Genomic DNA, 13,707 nt, shown 5'->3' on the forward strand with positions numbered 1-13,707 from the left:
CGTCTGTGCTTTGCTTTTCTGCTGCTGCTGATACCTTTTGATGAAGAGAAGTTCTTGATTTTGATTAAGTCCCATTTATCAATCTTTTCCTTTACGGTCACTGCTTTTTGTTGCCCACTTCCAACGGCATTTGATTTACCTGTGCTGTTTTTATGCCTCTTCTCCCACAACTGTGAGATCCCTGAGGGCAGAGGCTGTATCTTACTCTGTTCTGTATACCCAGAACCTACCATAGAGCCTAGAACTTGGTAGGAGTTCAGGAATCACTTGGTTAATGAATTAATTCATCCACCAGACCAAGTAACACGCATAGTCTCTGTGCACAGATTTTACTTCTAATGATGCAAACAAATAATCCTGAGAAAACCGTTGATGCATGTATATGAGAAGGGATAATTGTAACAGACTATTACGTTTTTTAAAAACTACATACGAGGGGCGCCTGGGTGGCGCAGTCGGTTAAGCGTCCGGCTTCAGCCAGGTCACGATCTCGCGGTCCGGGAGTTCGAGCCCCGCGTCAGGCTCTGGGCTGATGGCTCGGAGCCTGGAGCCTGTTTCCGATTCTGTGTCTCCCTCTCTCTCTGCCCCTCCCCCGTTCATGCTCTGTCTCTCTCTGTCCCAAAAATAAATAAAAAAACGTTGAAGAAAAAAAAATTTTTTTAAAAACTACATACGAGCTGCTTTCTATGTATGCAGGTGTACATGTGCCTGAAGACAAGCTGGTAAATAACCATTGGAAAGTTCATTAAATAGAACCAGTTTTCATTTTCACTGCAAAAGGGAACCATTTAGAACCTAAATGAATTCTTGTGTCTTTCCAGAGAACTGAATTTTGATAAAAGATACTAGGCTGGGTATTCACAAAGCTTTATAGTAAGAAGAGACATTTATTCACCTTATACAACACATGTACAAACTATCTCATTAGATCTTTACAACAGACTTACAGCAAATAAAATACACGTTAGGTTAGCTTTATTATGCAGATGAAGAGATTCTAGAGCAGAGGAATTTGACTTGCTCAGAGTTAACAGTGAATGAGATTGGGGAAATGATCCTGTTATCTGACTGTATGCTCTACACAATTCCACACCCTTCATGCTTGAGTTTTTTGTTGTGTTTTTTTTTTTTTTTTGCCCCCAACCCAGATTCCAACCATTTTAAAGTATTTCTTCTTAGAGGCGGTACTGTGGTGCTTGGGCACCTAAGGGACCTGGGTCTCAATTCCTGTCACAAATACCTATTAGCTATGTGAACTTGAGTGGTTTACAGAGCCCCAGTAATAATCTGGGCCTCAGTTTTTCATTTATGAAACGATGCCTACCTTGTAAGTTTATTTTGAACATTAAATAAAATGTGAGATGCCTAGAATTAGTCCCCTCCCGCTGTTCTTGGATCTCAGCTTAGCGAAAGGATTTTATATGCATTATCTGTTAGAAACCTGTTACTTGGGCCATTAGAGGGATCTGATGGCTAACTGCCAGATCTCGCTCAGATTTTTAGAAGGGGTCTCTGTTCCCAACTCAATGGCTTATCTAACAGCTGACACTCTCATATGGGTATCATTCAAATGGTGCTTGTGGAGCAAAGGGAAGTGATGGAATTTGGCTTTAACCCCTGAAAGAAAGTACCAGACTTCTTTGGGGCTTATGATAGCAGCTGTAGGTTTTTGTTCCTTAGGGTAAATGTGTCACACTTCAATGATTAGTCTTACCAATAAGATACTTCTTTTAGAAACGGCATACTTGCAACAGTTTTACTTGGTAAGGCCAGCTTTAGTTCAATTCTTCACGTCCCTGTAGGAAGCCTCTATGGTAACGGAGGCCTGGACACGGCCACAAAAGAACTCCAGCATTACCTTTTTACCGATGTGTTAATAATCTTAGAATTTGGCTCCACTGGAGACACACCTACTAGTTACCACTTTGGTGGTGACATTTCTAGGGAGAAGCAGATGGGAGTCTAGGAAAGGCACACATTAAGAACGGGGCTTGGGTGGGAAAATAATTTGCCTAATGCCATAAACCAAGACTGAAAGGCTTAGGAGAACAGGAGAGACAGATGTTCCATTCTAAGGGCTACTGGGGGGTCTGGAGGTGGGGTCTGAGCAAGGAATAGAGGAAGCCGAGAGCATGGAATTCACTGGCAGAGGGAAGGGAAAAAGATGATGACCATCAGGCCAGTCTTCCCCAAATAAAAGTGACAGACTGTCAGCTTCCTTGTGGGTGGGCTCCGACCTCAACTGACAGCTGACTAAACAGGAGAGCACATTCCCTTAATTGGAGGGAGAAAAAAAGGAAGATAGATGTTGAAAGGATTGCCATTCATACCAGTCCACTGAAGAGGAAGTATTGTTTTTCTTTTTATTTCATTAGTATACAAATATTACAAACGTCAACGCACTCCAATTAGGCTTCCGTTTCCAACACCACACTGAGATTGTTCTTGGTCTCCTCAATGACTTTTTGCATCTAATAAACACTTCCCTGTCCTTTTTACTTGAGCCTGAGACAGAATTAGACCTAGTTGGCCTCTAGAGCCTTTTTGAAATTCTTGCTCTTCACTCCTTTGACACCTCACTCTGGTGTTTCTCTTCTCTCACTGGCTGCATCCCCTCAACTCTTTCTGTTGGGTGATCTCCAGACCCGGATTCTGGACCCTCTGCTTCAACTTTGTCCCTAGGTGACCTCACTCTTTCTCATGGGACTAATAAGCTCTGTAATGCTGATGGTTTTTCAGATCTCTAATTCCAGTCCAGCTCTCCTCCAAGCTTCGCGCTCACATGTCCAACTTCCTGTACTACACCTACCCTTGGAAGTATCACAGTGAACAGGTCCAAAATGATCTCTCCCTCGACCTAACCTGCCTGATCACATCTTCCTGCCTCAGTGACGACACCGCTACCTACTCCCTGCCGGAAACTCATGATTGATTTCGCTTTCCTTCGTTCCTCCACATCTAATCCGACAGGAAGTCTTTCCATTTCTACTTTCATGATGCATCTCTAATCTATACACTACTTCCCAGTTCCACTCTCACTCTTTGGTCCAGGCGACCTCTGTTTTGCTGTTTGATCACTGCGACAGTCTCTGTTCTTGCTCTCTTCCAACTCACTGTCCACATGATAAGGTCTTCTCATTACACCTGGAACATGATCTGGGCTCCTTACCAGGGCCTACTAAGGCCTTATATGACCTGGCTCCTGCGCGTTTTAGGCCACTCCCTTTGCTCACTACACACCAGACCCATTTGCCTTCTCTCGATACCTCAAGTACATCCTGTCCCCCAGCTCTTCAAGTTGTTGTTCTGCTTGGAGGTCCCGCTCCTACTCTTGGCATGGCCACTTTCGCCGCATCCTTTGGGTCCTAGCCTAAATGTTAACTCCCCAACATCTTATTTAAAGCAGAATTCTCTATCTGCTTTTCTAGTTTTTTCACAGTATTTGAATCAAACCTTTGTCTTTAAATTTGTGTATTGTCTGTATTCATTGAAAATACGTTCCTTGAGGACAGGGCTGTGCTTGTTGTGCTCATCCCCATATTTCTATTATTTGGCACATAGTGAGGTCAGTTAAGAATAAGTATCCTGTGGCTGGAGGAATGGGAGAGACCCCCTCTCAGTCCAATTTAGTATTTAGGTCCAACCCTTGGCTGACCCATGTGGCCAGGGAGACCTAGTCTTGGAAGAAGATGGCAAGTCCCATCAGGACAGGTTGCTGAAGTGTGGGGATGAGGAATAGTTCCTTAAGAGCAAGAGGCAGGGGCGCCTGGGTGGCTCAGTTGGTTAAGCGACTCACTTCAGCTCAGGTCATGATCTTGCAGTTGGTGAGTTCGAGCCCCGCGTCAGGCTGTGTGCTGCCAGCTCAGAGCCCGGAGCCTACTTCAGATTCTGTGTCTCCCTCTCTCTCTGCCCCTCCCCTGCTCACGCTCTATGTCTGTCTGTCAATAATAAATGTTAAAGAAAAAAAAAAAAGCAAGAGGCATAGCACAAACTGGTTTCTGGGGTTACCATGAGCTAGGCAGTGACCTCAATTTCTATGATACAATACAATCGTATCTCCTGGCTTTTCTCCCATTAATTTAGTAATTCTGTTTTTCCTTTACTTGTTTAAACTGAGTCCTTAATCACTATTCCTGCTCTGAAAGATTACATGCTTGAATTGCCCAAATATCGAGTTATAGGATCCCACTTTCCTAAAAGGCTAGCTCACCCAAAGATTTCATGACAATTTCACTAACATTTATACAGCACTTACCATAAAGTTTCGACATACTATTAAAAGAGAAGCTGGCAAACATTATCCTTGACAATGCGACTACGAACTAACCTCTGTCAATAAATACTTCAGGATCCTAAACATGAGAATATGAGGGCAAGCTTTTGAATCCTGAATGATATTAATTAAATCTAGAGAGAGTCGTCTCTCACAAAAACAGTAACAAAAAACTAATACTGAAAAGTTTTTGATTTTATTTCCAAGATCAAATATTACAACAGGACATTTACATGTATTTATAAAAAAATGCAGCAGTTGAATTTATAGATCAGAGGTTTCCTTGAGTTTGGTCCCTCTCTCAGCACAGTGAGCTGATGTCTTCAAAAGACTGATCGTCCCACTCCCCTCCCGCCCCCACCCCAAATGTCCCACCCCACCCGCCCCGTTCAAGTTGCAGTACCAATATAAAGCAACTGGGTACAACACAGCAATATTCACAATTTGGTACAGCCAAAACCAGAGGATCACCAACTGAAAGACCCCCATTTTGGAAATTATTTACCTATAGACTATGTGTATCTATAGATACATCACACCCAGTTATCTAAGATTTCCCTGGTTTTAGAGCAAGTGGAAGTTCCATGGAGTCTTAGCCAGCAGTCACAGCTCTGCTTTATCTAATGGCATGTTTTTTTTCCTCCTCCAAGTTTAGATTTGCTATCGCCTCCATGTGTCTTCAAATTTAAGGCTTTCCCTAGCACCTTAATTATCACTTGCTAGATGTACAGGAGGGTCTCTAATGTGTCGTGAACAAAACAATTTAGTGGATGATCCAGTTGCCCCCTTGCTCACTGGTCCCGAACCCTTCTTCCCACTTTTGAGAAGAGCTGCAGAAACAAATATCTCCTAGCACCATGGGATTAAAAACCCAGAACACAGAGAACTCTATGTGCCTTTTAAGGAGCACTTGCCAGAAACGCTACAATAGGAGCACTGTCTCTGTCCGTTATCTTCTTGGATTCAATAACAAAGTTACACTACAGATTAAATTTAGAGCCTGTCCTGCATTAAAAATGCAAATCTCACTAAGACCACCACTTTGTCCAGAATAAGGATTCCCAGGGAATCTCTAAATACTCTTAGGAACTGCTTGAGAAACACTTTAAAGCAAACACCCCAAGCTGACCTCACTCAAGTCCCCAACCCACCCCCATCCCTATTCCCCAAACAAATTTCAGTCCTTGATTAACCTCTCTGAATAAGATGGGAAGTGAGGTTTGGGAAATGATGTGAAAAATGTTTAAAAAACACAATTAGTGAAGACATGCCAGAATTGGGACATCCCAGATGATTCAAAACGCATTATTCAAACCGAACTCATACAAAGCATGCACAGAGCCTACAAACACTCCTGAGAGTATTCATGGAACAATCAATACCTACTCGAAAAAGGACTTTTCTTAAAGGGTTAAAAAAAAAAAAAAAGAAAGAAAGAAAGAAAGAAAGAAAAGAAAGAAGACACCAGATGCTTAGAAGTTGTTAACAATCAAAAGGAAAACCATTCTAGAAAAGATTTTTAAGGGAGTGAAAAAACTGTATATAAAAGATTCATGCCAAAGCTTGGATGAAAGCCCCTCAAAGTCTAAGTATCATGTTAGCATCAACTGGTACTCATTTGTCTATATCTAAGACTAGAGGATTATATCATAGCTTTACCGTCTGTTTCCCAGCAAGAGTTTTAAACAGGCTTTCCAAAATTGAAGGGATAAACGTAAAAAGTAACAAGGCCCAAGGCCCAAGTCCCAAAATGGGTAAGATAAACAGCCCCTACTACAAGCTGGCTACACTCCTTAACTAAAAAGTGGAGGTCACATACTACTTTCATTCTAATTAGCAGGTAAAAGGGGATCTTCTGGTGGCAATGGTAACTTCATGTGAGGTTTAATTTACAGGGCAATAAATCATCAAAAAGTTATTAAGAACATATGATTAGGGTAAAAAACCTATTTATATTTTGAATCACATAATTTATTGATATTTTCCATTATTAAGAACACAGAAGCTCCAAGAAAAACATACTATAAAACCATTTTGTTGAAAACATTCAGATACCCAGTTGAGCATCAGCATTCCAAAGTTATTAACTTGAAATAGAACCTGGTAACATGTACTCTTCTAAAGCTAGCAAGCTTGACAAAAGGGGAAAAAAAAGCAGAATGGCAGCGAACAGTTCCAGATCAAGAATCTATCCCTTATTAGTTAAGATGCTCATACTGAGTCTATGAAAAAAGCAAATAAAAGATTTTAAGAAGGGGAGAATTCAATTCCAGGTCAGAATTTATCCAATGATTTGAAATGTCTCCCATTTTATTTATTTACATCTAATAAATGAATGATTCGTGGTAGCCCAGTTAGATTAATAACTTTTTTTGATGCAGATAAAATTTTTCACGTTCAGTCCAGCATAGTTTGACTATTCTTCCTATTTGAAGACTCAAGTGACCCTGTAAAAGAGAAAATCTCAGGGCATTTCGGTCCATATATAGGAAATACCAGACAACAAAAACTTGCTATTTGTTGCCACAGAATTAAGTATAAGAAGGCAACTTCTCGTATTAAGACATTAATGTGGGATTGTTTAGGCAACACACTACCATTGGTATTTGTATCTCTAATCCAAGTAAATCTGGTCATCTCTTGAAAATACTTTTCAGAAATGCTAAATTGTTTTACTGAAGTAGTTCATATTGGATTGCCCACCTCTGCTTTGAGATCATATGGTAAATAAAGGCTTGAACCAAAAATTAACATGTTTATGAGAATGACGGAGATTCTAAGCAGTACAGAACATTCTGTAGGACAAAGAAGGGAGGAAGGGTATCATGGAGCTAGCCGTTCTATATACGGAATAAGAGAATTCTCAGGTGCAGAGAGAAAATGAGCTATAAAACCATTTGCTTCAAATTCTTCCCTTACATATTAATTTATGAAAAATTAAAAATGTTATACATTCAAACTTAGAAATGGAACTTCTTAAACATAGCTAATTTCATTAAAAGTCATGACTAATTTTCAGAAAATGGAATCCAAAAAATTGAGAATAGAGAATGGAAAAGTAAAAGAGAAGGTAGGATAAAAAGACTTTCTAATTCACGGCCTCATAGTCACATCCAATAATTTAGTCACAAGTTCACTTCATGGGAAAACGATCAAAATCATCATAATCTCTATAAAAAAATATTCTTGATTCTAAACTGTCTCTCTAGCAGAACTGAGACACGGTTGAGTCAAAGACCAAAATAACCAGCACTGAAATACCAAATGTCTACATAACAAGAGAAATCAAGATAGTGCCTTGGTATTCTCTGTTGGTTATTTTCTGTACTAAACATTCTTGCCACTAATCTAAACTGTGCACAATGCAATACTAAGTGTCAAGGCAAGACAATAATTGATATGCTATGCAAGGCAAATCAATGAAGTTGAATATTCATAGGACACAGCTGTCTTCAAGTAGCCTTTTCATCAAGGCTTGTATTACTGGGAAACTGCCATGTTCATCAGTAGGGTTGGTTCTTCCTATCTCATTTAATTTTACACAAGCCATCACTTACTCGGCAACCTGCATCCCATGATTTACTATTGAGTAGTTAAGTGAAAGAGGGCCAGACTGACAGAGAGAGAGAGAGAGAGAGAGAGAGAGAGAGAGAGAGAGAGAGAGAGAAAATATGAACAACATAACAGAGATGCACTCTTGTGGGATAAGAAATATTTTTAAAAGTTGGTCTAATTAGATCTTGAAAAAGTTGTTTCTGCTAAAACCAAGTGTAAATTTTACAACTTAGTCAAATCAATTTCCTAACAATTGCTCATCCAGTAAAGTGCTTTAAGCACACAGGTAAAATAAAATTTAATTCTGGTGTCAGTGAAATATTTGGTTCTCATTAATTACATTTTAGTCCTACTTAACACTGATTCAAAACACAGCATGAAGTTTTTAAAATTGATGAATTGTGTTTAAAAGATCATTACTAGGTCTAGAACTATGATACTCTCCTTTTTGGAGATTTTGGTCACACAGTGAGGTGAGATGAAGTTACTGGGAAATCTGGACACAGAAAAAAGCGAAAGAACTGATTAACAAGTAAACTTTTAATTAGCCTAGGGATAATATGTAATAAAGAGGAGAAACTAGAAGCATAAAAGTTTAGAGTGGAAAGGACTTCAGAGATAATCTCATTCGGTGGTCTACAATCTGTGGGTTCCTAGAGTTTTTGCAAAGGGTCTGCAATTTCATATGCACATTTTCTCCAGCTATGGTCTTAATGTTATTAACATGTAAACCCCACAATTCCCCACCCCTGCCAAACTTGAATAAGTCCTTTAACGTGAAAAAACAGAACTACTGATCCAGTCCAATTCTCTATTAGTATAGCAGAGCTGTTACCCGAGTGCACTCATGCCTACATACAGTGCCCCTCTATATATTTCATTCGTACTTGGGTACAGAAATTAAATCTTTCCTTCACTTTCCAGCTGCTAGTGGCTCCCTCTGGTATTTTCCTAAGTGTCCAAGTGAGATCCTTGCTAGCTAAAATCTTTAGTCCTAGGATCAATAATCCTTTCCTACTTGGGTGCTGGATATACACTACCAATAAATGTGCCCTAAGTCTAGCAGTTACAAAAGGTGGAGCTAAAGAATACAGGTGAGTCAAAAACTCTGAGCTACAGAGTTTGCCACTTTTCAGTTTTAGTTTTCTGTGGCCTTTCCTAACGAAAGCCTACACAAGTCTTTCCCTTTTCTAAAGTTTTATTGTAATTATAGTTCAGCCCCAGAAAGGTAAACATTTGCACCTTCTTCAATTATCTCATGTGTAGTGTGTTTTTCCAACTGGATAAAACAGGAAGAAACTAGGTATTAGACTTCAAGCCATTTCCAACTTTGATTAAGGACTCAATAAATATTTGTTGACTTCTAGAGTCAAGGAAGTAGAATTTTATCGAAGATTTAAAAATATACACATAGCTCAATTTAGGTATGGATGGGACAAAGAAAACTGTATTTTTCCAAAAAATGGTTTAAAAAAGATAAAATTATTTTTTAGCCTTTCCATCTATTCTTGGCAAATAATGCCACATATTTTTCTTTCACATTTTTATCAGTGCATCGTTTTTAAAAAGGAATAATCAGTCCCTCAAAACAGTGGTGTAAATAAGAATTTACAGGCATAGTGCAAATCCCACAAGCTTTAAAAGGAAACAAACCAAACGATAATTTACAGAGCCAAACACAGGAAGAGAACCTTTTGGGTAAATTGATTCCCCTGTTGTGGGCGACTACAGCAAGGGAGTAAAAAAAGCATGGACTCTGGATGCCTATTTTGATTCTGCCAATTACTAGCTGCGACATCCTGAGCGGGTTCTATGAACTTCACTTTCTTCCTGCCTACAAAATGGGGAAAGTGTGTATTTTGTAGAATTCTTAAGAAGATTAAAGGAGAAAATGCACATAAAGTACCTAGCACATGCTAGTTACTCAGAATTAGTTCTGCATTCTTCCCTCTGTTCTTTCTTTGGCTGTTCTTTCTCTTCTCTGGTTCCTTTCTAAATCAAATTCAAAAGATGTTTCCTGTCACTTTCTTCCCCACTAATTTTCATTCCATCTCCCCATCTTTGTTTCTTGTCCCTCTCAAAGTCTATCTTGTCCTTTTCCTCCCCATCTTTTCTTTTGAGCTGTTTCCAATACCTATAAGGAATGACTATTTTTAACTAATCTTACTAGCCTCATTTAATCTATTCAGTAAAATCTTTCCTCCAAAGAGCAAAGGAATTTGCAGAGCAAAGAAGACAAACTGGAGGAAGCATACTCCTTTAGTGAATTGAGTTCATGAGCGAAGCAGTACTCCTTTTTATACTTACTCTTCCCATGTATAATCCATAATCCCTCCCCCATGGGCTTCTATATCAAGCCCAGGATAATTACACTTCTGCCTCAAAATAAAATAAAATCCTCTACATCTTGTACTCTAAAAACACCAACTGTATCTAAGTTGGATCAGTATCTCATGCCCTAAGTCTTTGATATGCTTACTTAAATCACTTTATATTTACTCGGTCATCTCACAGTTATCCAAGTTGAAAAAGTCACTTTGGTTTCTCACAAATGGATATGCCACGGCTGACCTCATCAAAAAGAACTACATCCTATCATTAATGAGCATGTCTCGGATTCTTGAGATACGTTTTATAGAGAAGTTAGTAGGTAAAAGAATGAAACAGAGTCCCACAGGGAAAATTCTTGACTTCACATTTTTGACAGATTTGGACTTTAGCTGTGACTTTGCTGAGAGTGGAGATGGGTGCCAACACAGCACCAAAGCTGGGCATACCCTCAGTTCTTACCCTGTGCCTCCCTGAATTTTTAATTTCTGACTTTGTCTACTACCAACAATTTTTAAACCTTCTACTGCACCTTTGCTAGTATATAGCTCTATTCCTCAGATAGCAAGTATATTATCCAAGTTCAGAGATACAATTGAGGAATTAACATGAAAACCATGTTTCCTCAATAAATGAGAAGCTGCTAGTTAGCCTCGAGAGCCTATGAGAAAAACACCGAAATGGTATTACTCAGTCACCAATCTAAAGAGAGAACTTTGACTCAAGGTATAAATGAAATTGTAATTATATAAATATATTTATAAATATTTATACAATTATATACTTATACATAAGCACTTACACAGACTTAGAAAAAAATGTAAGAACATTAATTCAAAAGGACTCACTGAAGAATAAACAGAATTTTCCATGATTTCCTTGAGGAGATACATACTCATTCTTTAGGAAGGGTCCCTCAAAATCCAACCATTAGAAACCATATTCTCTAATTGTGTACTAGCAACACAATAAGCATCTTTTTTTTAATCCCCACGTTGCCGAAAGAGTGATCTTAAAGTAGATGGAAACCTAAAGGTCTCTGAGCAATAGCAATTTATGTTCCTCAAGTAGAAGAATCAATCAATCCAAATCCCCAACTGACAAAATAGGTCCATTCTATAGAACAAGTTAAAGTTCTGATTTTGCCACCAGAATCACTACTACCCCTTCAGAGGACTCTATTTAAAGCTCAAAGTAAGAATTGAGCATATGGTGAAGGTGATAAGTCAGACAGTATTACATAGATTCAAGATGGCCTCTTCTAAATAATACTGAAAAAAGCTTTCACCAGCTAAGTCTGAATGTGGCTTTTGTCGGCAGAAGAACTCCACATCTGAAGATTACCGGTAACCTTCTCCACCTCCCTTACTAAATGTGGTCTTATAAACTGAATTTAAAGGTCTTTGCCTTAGAGAGGCTTTCAGTTTTGATACCTTTTGCAAGAAAACGGTAGAGGAATTAAGCTCATTCAGTCATCAGAACCTTTTAGGAATTCTTCCAACCAGGGGTAAAAAATGAATCATTCTTTCTAACCGTAGGAACATGGTTAGCAACTCTCAGCTGCATCTTTTTCTTCCCCCCCACCCCCCCGGGACATACATAAGTATGCCTTAAAGCACATAGGACAATCAATTACCATAGTGGTTACAACCACAAGCCACTGTACTGCATGATTAATTGAACACTTGCTCTCCTACAGATCACTTGTGGACCCAAACAATGGAAGGGCCAAAGGAACTAATATGCTGTACTGGCAAAAACAGCAAGCATCTTCCTATCCGAGTCACCAAAATCGCCTCACTAAACGTCCGTTCCAGGACTAGCAGGATCAATACAATTTATAAAGTAATAATGAAGAAAGCTGTTTCAGGCTAGGATACTGAAAGCCACTCCATGCTACTCACCCTATATTTAACACTCAATCTGCCAATAACACATATCATGGAAAATAATTTTAGGTGGGAACATGGGAATCCTTTGAAAAAAATTTTAAATATAATGAACAATAATTATAAGGGATGCTTTTTCCATGTAAACAAAAGCCTGAATATTTTGTTATGTGATATTTCTTACATGAACAAAGTGTTATAGAATTTCTTTTCTCTACCAAAAATGGGGCTTACAAAAAAAAGGAGGTTGTTCTTATTCTGAATCTAGCCATTCTTTTACCAAAGGAGCCTGAGGAGTAACATTATCACTTGATCCCAAAAAAGTGCTGTGCAAAAGACCACTTATTGGAACATACATTTCCTGCAGCCAGTACTAGGAGGTCTAATTCTTTCACTTCCATTTGGTCACCAGATTAAGTAAGAAAGAAAGAATAGTAGGAAAAAGAAGAAAACAGAAGAGGAGTGAAAAAGGGGGTTGGGGGAAGAGACTGAATATAGGAGAGAGCAAGAAATAAAACAGAAGGCAGGTGACTTGCTTGCCCGACTTTGGCTCTATGGTCCTATGAGCCAAAATGCATACTTAGTGACATGGTATCTCACAGGAAAAGGGATAAAAGGGGTAAGCTGAGAGAGGTCAGGCCATGATGTTAATTTCTTTCCTGTACAAAGACAGTCTCTTGAGGACAAAGGCCTGCCTCTTGTAATGTAATGTCATAGTCCAGATGAGAGAGTTTCCTTCGAGGGAAGTTGGTGAGAAGTTCAAAACGTTCATTTGGATATCCTTTAGACTGGACATGCTTCACCAAAGCCTATGAAAAACAAGAGAAAAGACAAAGCTGTTAGATGGAAATAAAAAGAAAGAATATATTAAGGTATTAAATATCCTATGTTCATTTTTATCATGTCAGATGAGATATCTGAAGTTTAAGTTATTCTTTCACATAGCCAAAGCTTACCCTTGTGGAAGGGCCAATATAACTCTTTCGATGGGGAGATAATAAACCTGTATCCAATAATTTAGGACCATTAACTGATACTGAAATACACAGGATTATGTTTGTTTCTCCAATAAACCCAATTTCTATTTGTAAAATTATTGTCCTCTTTTTAAAGATTTTATCAATTTCTTTTCTTTTCATCAGAGAAGATATGTCCTTCAGTCTACCTACAATCTTGCCTCCAGTACACTGAATCCCTTCTTGCCTTCTTAGAAACTGTGCCACTACAGAATATTCCTTTGTAAGTATCTTCAACATCTCCCTCTCTACAGATGCTTCCCATCAGGCTTCCGCATGTTCAGTCTTTCCTTCAATCATTTTTTCCCCTCTGGTTATTGCCCATTCTCCCACTAGCTTCAAAACCAAACCTCTCAAAACAGTGATCTATACTTGCTCTGTTCATTGTCTCATCTCCCATTCCCTTCCAAATGCTAGACCAGGGAGATAGCTCTGGGTATCAGCACCAGTGGCCACAGCCTACTTGTACTCATAGTCTTGAAGAATCAGATTAACTATCTCCTGCCACAGCAAGCAGCTAGGTATGGACACTTGATCTAAGGGGGATTCACTCATACACTAGGCTAAGCCAGTCAGACCCATTCTCTTTTCCAGGGGTTAGAAAACACAGAGGAAAGGCCCATTAGCTGTGGACTTCAGAGGAAAA

At 39.0% G+C, this 13,707-nt stretch overlaps 1 protein-coding gene across 2 annotated transcripts in view; it reads right to left on the minus strand.

The window, feature by feature from the left end:
* Window positions 1-6,205: 6,205 nt before the first annotated feature.
* Window positions 6,206-13,707, minus strand: part of UBXN7 (UBX domain protein 7) — a 57,572-nt gene continuing 50,070 nt past the window's right edge. For both annotated transcript variants that reach the window (XM_003991742.6, XM_045037089.1), the window contains one exon: window positions 6,206-12,854. In XM_003991742.6, coding sequence (XP_003991791.3) covers window positions 12,693-12,854 — 162 coding nt within the window. In that variant the 3' untranslated portion in view covers window positions 6,206-12,692. The remainder of the gene's footprint in view (window positions 12,855-13,707) is intronic.

This window comes from Felis catus, chromosome C2 (assembly GCF_018350175.1).
Source record: "Felis catus isolate Fca126 chromosome C2, F.catus_Fca126_mat1.0, whole genome shotgun sequence".
In the NCBI taxonomy this organism is placed as follows: domain Eukaryota; kingdom Metazoa; phylum Chordata; class Mammalia; order Carnivora; family Felidae; genus Felis; species Felis catus.